This window comes from Neltuma alba, unplaced genomic scaffold (assembly GCF_004799145.2).
Source record: "Neltuma alba isolate B1F8T4 unplaced genomic scaffold, ASM479914v2 tig00003496_pilon, whole genome shotgun sequence".
Lineage (NCBI taxonomy): Eukaryota > Viridiplantae > Streptophyta > Magnoliopsida > Fabales > Fabaceae > Neltuma > Neltuma alba.
The window spans coordinates 22,400-35,224 of NW_021633304.1; the positions used below are offsets into that span (position 1 = coordinate 22,400).

The 12,825-nt window shown below is 33.6% G+C and overlaps 1 protein-coding gene across 1 annotated transcript; it reads left to right on the forward strand.

Annotated features, from left to right (window-relative positions):
• Positions 1-6,764: 6,764 nt before the first annotated feature.
• LOC114741718 (galactolipase DONGLE, chloroplastic-like) lies at positions 6,765-8,213 on the forward strand. The gene has a single exon (XM_028929973.1). The coding sequence runs from the start codon at positions 6,765-6,767 to the stop codon at positions 8,211-8,213; it is 1,449 nt and encodes a 482-aa protein (XP_028785806.1).
• Positions 8,214-12,825: the final 4,612 nt, after the last annotated feature.

Here is a 12,825-nt window from a genome sequence, read left to right on the forward strand (position 1 = left end):
CAGCTTTTACGATATCAATTCAAATCATTAATCAGTAATCAGGCAAGTTTTATGAACGTTTTCGAAATTTAAACTCTTCGTATTTACATTAGATTTTTTTTTTTTTTGGGTTGGGGGGGAATTTGTAGAGGGCACCTCATAAATTGAATTTCCTGGGCACAAATTTCCGGCCCATTTGATGCGCTGGCTATCCCGAAAATGCATTTATTTATTTATAATTTGTCTGCCACAAATATTGTAGATGGGCGCAATTTTTTCCCCTACACATATGTATCCCTCTATTTTAGGCCATTTTATTTGAATATTAGTTCATCACATTATAAGGAATTGGCTTTTTCGGCAAGACTCAACTTCTATTGGTCACAATTTTACATCACAGTTGAATTCAATGTGTTTACCAAGATTAAAGTTTGACATAGCAACGCCTTTTCGGATACTGTTAATTATTATTGGGTGATTAAAAGTAAAGTGCTGTTTTAACTAGTGATTAATCTTTTATGAACATAAAATTTAATCAAGACCTTCTTAGATCTAACTCATCAAACAAAAGGATGTCATTGGAATTTTTAAGCATTAAATTGATGACGTTAATATATATATGTATATATATTTCAGCATCAATTTAATTCATCGAGTACTATTAGTACTAATTAAGCCTTGCGCATGGTAGTTTATATTGTTTAGATTATATTATGCGCGCTCTCTACCTACGCATAGAAGACGCATGCTTAAGATAATATATACTCCGTTTGGTACTAAATACCATAGTTAAACATCTAAGTTATATAAATTAAAAAATCAGTAAAATTTGTTATTTGTTAAAAAAAAGTGCTGCTTTTCCCCGCATGCCCTTCATTTTAAACATTTACATACATTAGAAATAATTCTTATTGATTCAGTGTATTATCGTTACATTGCATTAATGTGTGCAGTTAATAAAGGTGTTTTGAGAAAAATGATAAATAAAAGAGGATCAAGATTTTATATTTAAAATCAAAATAAATTTCTCATTAACTAGCTCTGCGTCTTTTTTATAAGACAGGAGAGATTTTGGTTATTTTTTGATAAATCACCCTATGAAATATTTATTATATTTTCTTATATTGCCCTTATTAGATGTTGTGTTATGTTTTCTAAATTTTGGTTTTTTTTTCCTTCTCAAAAGATAGGTTTAATGAGGTTAAATCTGGAAGCTTATGTTAATTTTCAGAGTTAAAAGAGTTTCAAGGCTCTCCTTATAAATTCGATGAAAATGTTACAAGAGACTGCAATTTAATTGGAACTTTGCTTGTTGAAGCAGTTACCTTACCCAGCCAAATTGTTTAAAATGCCTTAATTATTAATCGTGGAGGCCAGCTGGAGAGAGCACAGCACGAAAATTTCTTTCAAGACGAACAGTAAGAACACATGAGGCTGTCGGAGACCAAGAGCAGCGCGTACTTAACAGAGAAAATGATGCTCCATCGCTTAGTAATTAGTTAAAGAGCTAATACTTCGCCGTAATTGGCTGCGTTTCTTGGTGATCAAGAGGGAAGAAATACCGATATTCATTCAAAATACTATTAGATATTAAATATTGATATTTTTTATAATAGGAATTCAAACTTTAATTCACCACATTATAAAATGACTAAGACCCATAGTGGAGCGTTAGTGAATGGTCATGACATTATGCATTTAATTAAGAAGCAATGGAAATTCATGTAAATATAAAAATTAAAGAACTGCGCTGGAATTCAGTCTTCTGGGGCTGCTAAATAAATCCCTGGCCTAATGGCTTTGAATTTGACCGTTTTTTGATTTTGCGGTCTGATACTTTTCTGAGCAGCTTCCTATATGCTTACATTAACTGGTTCTGATTGGTTAGTGTAATATATTGGATATGCCACAAAGTTGATTTCCCATGGACTATATATGATATGTCAAAAGAAAGTGGCAGCTTTGCAATTTGCATGCAAAAAGGCGCCAACCCTCCAACTCAGTGTTGGGTAGGAAACCATATTATACGTGCCACCCAGTACAAGAACCACACACACATCTCTCAACCCCAGTACAATTAAAGTACTTTAAGAAATAACCTAATCACTTTGATTCCATTATTAATTGGGCGGCTCTCCTTACTTTCAAAATTTTGAATAAACACAAGCAAGTCCTGGATTGAACACCCCACAGGCAGCTTATACATAACTAAAATCCTTCTTCGTGATGGAGGAAGCTTTGACTAGCGGTGTATCTCCTTTTACTTTTAATTTTCACTATTATATATATATTTATATGAAGTTTGATTTGAATGTCTACTTTATTTGAGTGATGGATGGAAGAAGGAAAATTGACCAAGTTCGGTTACTGAAGCAAATTAACATGCAAACTTGTATTTGTTTTGAAAGCGATAAATGCACCTTCCTGCTCTGTCCTTTTCTCTTAGTCTTCACCATAAAGGAAAAGAATAATCTAGTTAAGATCACATATATGTAGAATCAAGATGCCACTAATCAAGGTATATATATATGAAGAATCCGTCAAAGCACCTGTACTTATAACATTTGCATTAATCAACGTCAAATAACGATTAACAAACTAGACATCAGGAAGCAACGTAGAATTTTGATATTGATTTGTACGTGGGCATGCTGCAAAAAGATATATGGTCGTTTGAATATTCATGATGTCAAACGAGATTTAAAGTAAAAGAGAGAGTCACATATAGAACAAAATTTGAACTTCTTTTGCTGCAGTAGTCAGTGATACTACTTGATTTGCTTTTTTCTGGGTTAGCTAGCTAGATTCAATAACAAAAAGAGTTTTGAAATATTGTTTTGAGGCAAAGGAAGTGGCAGATATTGACCAGAGAAAAATCAATGACAATTTGCAATAAATCATGAATTGAAACATTATGCGTATGTATGCGCTTGTGTCTTAATTCCCAAGTCCGATCCGAACCAATTCTTAATTAACCTCTATTTACCTAATCCATATAGCCTCGAACTCGATCATATTTAAATAATTAAATATATAGCGATGGTGAATTTCCACTCACAATCAAGCACACGTACACATGCACATTCACGATCTACTTTTGAATGAAGAATAGCCTTCCAACTTTTGTCAGAGTTTTCTCATCAACCAAACATATGCATTTAGTCCACCATCTCTGAATCTCTCTTCCTTCCTACTAACTCTTGATGAGACAGATTAATATATCCATAAAACTCTAAAAATAATCATATATGACTGAAATGGCCGTCCATCAGCATAATTGATATCATGTGCATGCGTCATATTATTTAATATTAATTAGTAATTAAGTATATCGATAGATAGCTAGGTCTGGTGAGGCTAAGGTTTGTGTTCAACATCACTTCAAGTTTAGTGGCTGAAGTGGCTATATAGTACATGCTTTTGGGGACAAAGCTGTAGGAAAGGAAAATAAAGTAACATATATGAATGCACGTAATTGTTGGCCACGAAAGAAAAGAGACGAGTTAAAAAATAATAGGGACGATGGATACAACCTTATCTAATTTGTTTATGAAAAGAACAGAAGAATTAATAAACTCGCCAATCACGTATTAACAATAATAATGTTAATGTTGCATTATCGTACGTTATCAATATGAGCACATGATACAAAAGTATATATGGCTAGCTAGGTTTTATTATTAATATAACAAACATTTGATGACGCAAGGCCATGCATATGCATGCCTGTTGTATTACTCGCTCAGCCCCTGTCGTTTTGTGACTCCAACTATAATAAAAGCCGTATACGCCATTTTGTGCTTCCAAGACCTTTCAATATTATTTTCATATGTATTCATTTTTATCAGTCAGAGAAGACTTTAAACTGTGTTAAACGCCAGGCCCAAAAAATTTGAAACTAATTTTGGCTTTTACCTGGGTTATAAATATATATTTTTAAATGTACAAAAGTAAAATTACACGCACCTAATGATTTATTCCTTTTTGTCTTCTTAATTCATGAAAAGATCCCAACGCAGAGTGACAAACATGTCATTACATTCGCGAATATATTTGGGAAGACGATGATGATTTCTCTGCATCAACAAATTCGATCTTCCTTGCTCATTCACTTCGATCATATATATTGTCTCCGAAATTATTACCACGGCAATAATTGATTAATTTTAGTGGGGTTTTTATAAGAAAAAATGGTTTCGTCTTGTTATTTTGATATAAACTTACAAATTGACCGCTTGCTTAATTTAGATATTTGTCGTCACTTGGATGGCTAATTACTTCGAAATTGATTCAAAGTTGTGATATTAGGTAGTACTGAAAGCTCCGGTTCTCACTCATCGATCCATCGTGTAACATTACATTGAAATAATGATATTTTTGGATATGTGTGGATGTGAAAAACGTATAGTTCTCCAGTTGAAAAGCTCAAATTAACTCCACGCGTCATTTCACCATTGGCGTATTACCAGAATATGAGCGAAAATCCATGGGGTGTGGATATTGAGTTATTAACCAACACTTTCTTATTCCCATCCTGAATTTAGATATGGTTTGATTGCCTGTAATGAGAAAACGAAAAAGAGAAGGGACCAAAAAAAAAAAACAAGAAAAAGAGAAACATGTGAACGCACGAAAAAAGGGAGAGAGAAAAAACAGAGAAATGACATGGCAGTCAAAAGTTGACATCTTACTACAGCAACATCGTCTACTCGCCGCGTTGAAAGAGCCACGTGTCACCCCACGAGGGTCAAATCATGAGACCTCTCTCTCCCCGCTGTGGTGCCTATTTGCAATTTCCTAATAATTGAAGGACGCCGCTTTAAATTGTCTGCGCTTCCCCCATATCCGATCACCTTCGTGGATAGATATATTTAAAGTTTTTTTTTCCATATTACATAATAACAGCATTAACACCAAATAATAAGATCATGTGTAGATTACGTCCCAGAAAAAAAGAAGAAACCATTATTATTTTCGGAGAAAAATGAAGTTTAATTATGACATTTTTTAATTCATTAATTTTATTTTTTCACAGAGCTTAATTAACTTAAAATTTCAATTAAGAGCAAACAAATATATCTATTTCACCCAACCTAATTGTATGAAATTATATGTGGGGCCCCTCATGAACTCTGATAGATAACTTCTCGTGAATAATGTGGTTTGTTGGTGACTTGATGACGTTTTTATATTAACGGATGATTTAATTTGTTCACTAGCTAGGATATCATAACATCATTTTCAAAAAGAAAAAGAAAAGGATATGAATAGGATTCCCTTGAATGAGAAATCTCACTTGAAAAGAAGACAGGCGCTACTTTGTGCACTAATCTATATTAATTTTAACATACAAAGAGATCGATCGATCTTAATTCTCAACAAGTATCAAATTAAACCCACTACGTCTTATAATCATGGTGGGGAAAACTAGTAACTCTTTTATTAGGTGGTAATTAATCTAAGGGTATCATTAATCAGCTAGTCAATTTACCTAATAAAACCGCAAGCTGATGATTATTCAATTATAAGCTACAAAAAAGATACATATTATTACACTTTTTAACTTCAAAAAACATACATATATTATAGTAGCTAATTAATTTTTAGTTTACTTTTGAAAAATCCATCTCATAATAATGGAATTTCAAGATTGACTTTGATGCTTGTGTATGTATAATATTTAAAGACAAAACATTGCATGCATGGCTTGTTAATTAATCCACGTCAAACCTACAAAATTTATGAATACCAGTTCAACGAGCCGCAAACCAAATATACAGTATGAATGAGTCGAGAGAGCTCTAATTTCCTGCCCAAAATTCTGATGTTCACAATTCCTTGTATATACCAAAAGGGATCATCATCGCATCATCACTTGTAAAATAAAATTAAAATCTGTAAAGAAAATTCCTGTTTGAATATTTTCTCGGGTTCATATAACGTGTAATTTTACCCCTCATCTTCTTATTTCTGCAGTGTAATTAGCATCCCAATTTTTTTAGCTGTACAATTTACCTATGATCTTTTTATGTAATTTTACTCATGATTTTTTTTTTTTTGCATTGATGCACCTGATGAAATAAGCTTATGGGTAAAATTTCACTTTTATGTTTTTTTTTTTTTAAAAGAACATGTATTTCTTTTTCATATACAAAAAATTTGGTCTAATTTATGATGTAACTTACCTAACAAACCAGTTTTTATATTTAGGACTTGTATTTAAAGGAATTTTATGCATATTACAGATTTTAGGTCTCTTGACGAATAAAATTTCTAAATTTTTATCAATTTTCGCTTGTTTGTTTAGTACTCCATAAAATCCTCAAGCACGAGTGAATTCTTGATTCTTCGACAAAGAGTGTTGTACGTGCAAACCCCATCCAATTTTCTATCTGTTCACTCTAAGCATGTAGAAATTATGAAAAGGGAGATGACATGTATATTTGAAGTCAACGTGAGTGAATAGATTGTAAAATATTGGGGCCACCACATGATTTTCTTGGTTACCGATTAATCTATCAATGAATAATCGTCCCTCGGAATCAGCCCAGCCGCAACTAAACAACGACCCGACCCGACACCACACCCGATGATTACACTAACCGACCACATAAACAAAGGAGCCTTGGAATTTCTGGTGATCTCGGTCAAACCACTCGCCAAACATGCCTTTTCTCTCTCTCCTCCCTTCTCTCTCTACCCTCCACACTCGATTTATAACTTACTGCCTCGTCGCCCACCTGCAAAACCCCACTCTCTCTCTCTCCCCCCCTTCCCCCCACCCGATGGCTTCGTCATCATCTTCGGCCTTAAATCGCATTACACTCAGAGACAGCTTAAACAACCTTCCAAAGTCCCATTCTTTTGGAAGAGCTTCACTGCCCAGTAGATCCAGATCCAAATTATGTCCTTCTACGTACCCAATTCAATTAGCTTCTTCTGATACAATAACACCCATGGTTAAAACCAGTACTAAAACCTCTGATGCAGATACCACTACCTCTCTCGCTTTATCTAATTTCTGGAGAGAGGTTCAAGGGTGCAACAACTGGGAGCACCTTCTAGATCCTTTGCACCCTCTTCTTCGCCGGGAAATTATCCGGTACGGAGAGTTCGTCACGGCGTGTTACAAGGCTTTCGATCTCGACCCTGCCTCAAAGCGTTACTTGAGCTGCAAGTATGGCAAGAAACGAATGTTCAATGAGGTAGGAATGGCAGATTGTGGCTATGAAGTCGTCAAGTACATCTACGCCACTCCTGAAATCACCATCCAAAATTTCTCTTCTTGTGGACGTTGGATCGGCTTCGTTGCTGTCTCATCCGATGAAGCCACATGGCGGCTTGGCCGGCGCGACATAGTCATAACTTTCCGGGGAACTGTCACTGGCCAAGAATGGGTAGCGAACTTCATGAGCTCCCTGATTCCGGCTCAGCTCGACCCACATAACCCCCGTCCCGACGTGAAGGTAGAATCTGGGTTTCTCTCTCTCTACACCTCCGACGAAGCTTCAACCTCAAAATTCGGCGTCGCAAGCTGCCGGGAGCAGCTACTGTCCGAGATCTCAAGACTGCTCCACAAATATAAAGGCGAAAATATTAGCCTAACGATGGCGGGTCATAGCATGGGCAGTGCATTGGCTCTCTTGCTCGCCTACGACGTGGCAGAGCTAGGACTTAACAAGTTCACTACAAGTGGACAAAAAACTGAAGTACCTGTCACTGTTTTCTCGTTCGGTGGGCCTCGAGTCGGAAACCTAGGTTTCAAAGATCGGTGCGAAGAGTTGGGTGTGAAAGTGCTGAGAATCGCGAATGTGAACGACCCCATCACGAAGCTTCCAGGGGTTGTCTTCAACAACGAGAATTTTAGGGTTTCTAGTTTGGGATTTTCGTGTTATGCCCATGTGGGAGTTGAGCTATTACTAGATTTCTTCAGCGTCCAAAACCCATCCTGCGTTCACGACTTGGAAAGTTACCTAGGTTGCCTCCTAAAGTACTCCAAGTCCGATAACAGAGAAGAGGGGTTTGGGTTTCAGGTTCATGTGGATGAAGTGATGAGTAATTTGATGGAGAAGGGAAGAGAGTTGCTCTTGAGCTCTCATCAGAACATCAACTTGTTGCCGGGGCTCATCTCCGATGCCGGAAACCAGCATGGTTTTCTGGCATGGAGCTCAAGAGATTTGATAAGTTCTTGGGGCAATGAACTACTCTTTGGCCTGGTTCTTTTGTTAATGTAGCAATTAGTACTAGTACATAATCATTTATATCGATTAGAAGAGAATTCATATACATATGAAGTCACTGTAAATTGAAGATACTATGGGAGGAGAGAATATGTATAAATCCTGTGAAGATGAGTATTTTTGCTATATATATATATATATATATATATATATAGATCATTCATGTTTATAATCAATATGAGATTTGTTAATTCATCAAGTGATCACGGTCTCTGTGTGTGTGTGGATGGAAAGCTAAGTTTTCTTGCCACACAGCAAGTGTTTACTCATTATTACAGTACCTGGGGAAGAAGAAGAAGGGGCATTTCCAGTGGTTTTCGTGTTTGACACGTGACCTAGCTATTCAAAGTCAGATGTAGTGTTTTAATTTCTGTTGTTCATAAATTGTTGGAGATCAGCCAGCTATTTTCTAGAGACCTTTGTTTTGTTCCTCTCTCTCCCAATTGATCTTCCTTTTAATCTGTTCACATGGCCTAAGATTTTACATGATGATAAGGTACTTTTACTTTTGTAGGGTTCGTATAGAGATGGAAATCTGCAGAAGGCGTAAGAACGACTTTCTGGCGTTCTTTAATTAACTTCCAGAGATTAGTGTATATATAATCTCAATATAATGGATATGAAATAATGGGAAAAGAACTCCCAAAGCCAGCGTTTTGTATCTTTTGGTCAGCTTCTAATTAATTAGTTTAGACTAATTAATCACCAAATTGGAAAGAACGGTTCATTAATTTGAGATAATTAATCCAGTGTTGTTGTCATCTAATTGAAGTTCGTGTGTATGTGAAAGGACCCTCATGTTGTTTCTATAACGCATCACATATATAGAAAAGACATATTAATTAGTCCGAGTCTTTCAGCACAAGTTGGCGTTTCTTTGGCCAGGCAGAATTTCCGAAGCAGTCGAAGATAAATTAAACCTAATGGGAAAAACGTTTCGATCTGAAATTAATAACAATAATTAATTTCAATATATTTCTCTTTGTGGCTAGGCTGCGGGCACGTGTAATATGTTACCCCAGCGGAGGCTCCACTGGCCTGGGATTTGTAAAGAAACATTTTCTCACAAGTATAGCTTGTATTTATTCATTTTATGAATAGACCTATTTTTCCCTATCATGTGGAGTTTAATTATTTGAAGATGTAACTTGTCATTTATATATATATATATATATATATATCTTAACTACATTTTTAGTTGACGCTACTGTACTCCCTTTATTCTAAAAATATTATTAATTTTGGTTTAACTAACTTCACATTAATAAAAAGAAGTTAAAAGTAGGTTAAGACAAGACTAAATTAACTTTTTAAAACATTGTGTTACTTTCAGCTATCAACCAGATGAAGTGCAGATTTTATCTATTAATTAAAATTAATATGGATGCTGACCACTGAATGACATATATAAGTTGATACAAAGTACAAAATAAAAAGGAGATTTCTAAAAAAAGAAAATAATTGAATTTTTTTATCGATGTAAAAATAAAAATTATGCTCACAACCATCTCCTTATATTTATATGTAGTGCTACCTCCGGTCTTTAATATAAAAACTTGTTTGATTTTTATTTTAGTACTAAATATAAGATCCTAATCTACTTTGTCTTTCATATTTATCTTTTTTTTTCTAATATAATCCTTATAATAATGATAGTTCTGACTAATACAGTTGATTAACGAGGTTATTTTAGGAAAAGCAACACTTGCTTGTTACAGATAACTAACTTAACAAATTTTTGTAGTCTATTCAAATTAGTTAACTAGCTCTTATATTAAGGATTGAAAATAGTGATATGTACGTAATCTGGTTGGTTTTAATTTTATTTAAATTCACAAAACAAAATTAATCGAGATGCATGCAAAATAAGAGTCATGATCTATCGGCTACTGACATCGCTTCTCTTACAAATTAATAAACAAGAACTTGATGAAAAATGAGGTGAAATTAGGAGATTTGGTGATATGAACTAACCTTTCGTTCTCAATTAAATTAAAGGGTTTTACTGCCCATGGCTTAAGATGGGCGCGCGTGTGTCGACATCTTTTACCAGGAATGACCGGATCCATGGGTAGAGTTGCGCGCGTGCGCACTAATTGCAGGCCATTGACAAAAAAGCAACAAATTTAAAAAGGGAAAACTGCGATAAAACCTCAAATAACAACATGATTTTTATAAAATTCTAATAATAACTAAGTAGCTTATAATAAAAAATTTTAAAATAAAAAATAATAAATTCTTACTCGTCATTAAGATTTTTTGATAATTAATTTTGTTACATGAGACTCTATTACAATTCTCCCATTTAAAAACCTAAACGCATGCGGGTCCTTTTAACAAGTCTTGCTGCTAATAATAATCAACTATACTCAAAATTATTGATGTGAAAGATAACTTTAAGTTATAGACTACACACAGATTATGCAACCGAACGCTATCACTTCTCTCAACTCTCATCCTCTTTATATATAAATAATTAAATTATATAGATAAAAATTTGCTTAAAATTAATTAAAAGTAGTGATAAGTAGATAGACAAAATATAACTTGATTCTCAAAAACATTCTTAGTTGTGGAGAAAACGCGAGAGGAAAAAAATAATGCAATGAGACAAATCAATAATTAATGACAATAAAAATAAAAAATGATATAGGAGCAGAGGTAGTGGTAATTATAATGTCTTCGAAAGTTCGTTTAATGTTGTGGTGTTTAATGTTGTAGTATACTAGCAAGTTGCAGTCTAATCAGAAGGAGTTATTTATGGATCTTTAATACTATCTCCGGTCCTAATTATAAGAGCCAGTTGACTAATTTGAGGAGATTAAGGAAGTAAGTTAAGTGAGTTATTTGTTCTAAATAGGTGTTGTCTTTTCTAAAATATCCTTACTAATTAAGTGTATTGACTAGAACTATTATTGTTAAAAGGGTTACTTTGAAAAAATATATATAAATATGAGAGACAAAGTGGATTGGGGTCTTATATTTATGACTAAAATAAAAGTCAAACATGATCTTATATTAAGGATCGGAGGTAGTATTTGCCCTTAATTATCTACATAATACGCTCTATTATTGCTTGATTTTGTGAATTTTTCTTCTGCGTAGAAATATTTTAATTAATAATCATATATAACATATCATTTTTTAGGCCTTGTTTGAATTAGTGTTTAATATCACTTACAAGCACCTTCCATGTAAGTTGAGATAAATATTCTCTTACATATTTATCTCATATTTTATTAATTATGATTGAAAAATTATTTATAAATCTTTTATGTTTTCGATTTTTTATCCAACACTTGTAGGGTCACCTTTTTCACATAGTTTTCGCCTTTCCTCCTGAAAACTAACTAATTAATCAGCCTCTCGCGTCTTCTCAATACACAAATGTTCCCTCTTTTATGGAGTAAATCCAACATATAAACATTACGAAAATCAAACTGCATCATAAGTAGTTTATCATTTCATATTTTTATTGATAATGACAATTTTTTTAAATTACTTACATATGAGTATATATTTTCTTTTCTTTTCTTCTCTGCTTTGCCTCTCCAAGCATTCGAAGAGGCCAACCACCAAAAGCTAACCAATTAGTATACAGTAATTAATATAAGAATTTATTTGACTTTTATTTTAGTCTTAAATATAAGTTATTAATTCACTTTATCTCTTATATTTATTCATTTTTTGTTCAAGATAGTTCTCACAATAATGTTAATTCTAGTTAATACACTTTATTAGTAATGATATTTTAGAAAAAATAACATATATTTATTACAAATAACTAACTTAATTAGTTTTCTTAATTTGCTCAAATTAGTCAACTAACTCTTATATTAAGAACTGGAAGTAGTATTAAATTCAGGCCTATCCAGAACTGCGCGCATTATTAAATTGAATATATTGCATTATTAAATTGAGCCATTAACACAAACTTAAATATACACACACGCACACATCAATACAAAACATACAGAGCAAACATGATAGTAATTAATCACAATATAATCCAATAATTATTCCTCATCCTCTCTATAAATCATAATCATCATCATCATTTCCGGAAGAAGGATCACCGACCTCTTACCACTATTTATCTCCAAATTGCCATAATTGGCTTCGCCCTCTTCATCCAACTTTTGTTCTTTCAGTCCCTACTCCCTCCCCACTCTTTCTGTGACTATGTATAAACAATATGAGAGAGAGAGAGAGAGAAATCGTGATGATGAACTTGAAATTTATAAGTTATGATAATAATAATAAGTTCGCACTATGTACGGATGAAATATGGAGATGGGATTAGGTGTTAATAACCAATAGCTTAATATTATATGAACGACTTAGTCAATGTCATAATGGTAATGCATCCCATCTAAAACATCCATGTCAATCGTCATAAATTGTGCTTCTTCTTTTTTTATTTAATACAGGTAAACACGCACACAAACATATTAATACTGGACTCAAACTCAGGACATCATTCAAGCGGGTGGCATCATTGCTATTGACAATTATAATTTATGCTTATAAAACATTGTGCAAAATTATATTAATTCAAGCTGGTATTGTTGATACAGGGTTGATTGGCTGCTAGATTTTGCAAAGA

What these genes read in the sequence shown, in the direction of transcription:
- LOC114741718 (XM_028929973.1), top strand. Translation starts at nt 6,765, where the DNA reads ATGGCTTCGTCATCATCTTCGGCCTTAAATCGCATTACACTCAGAGAC.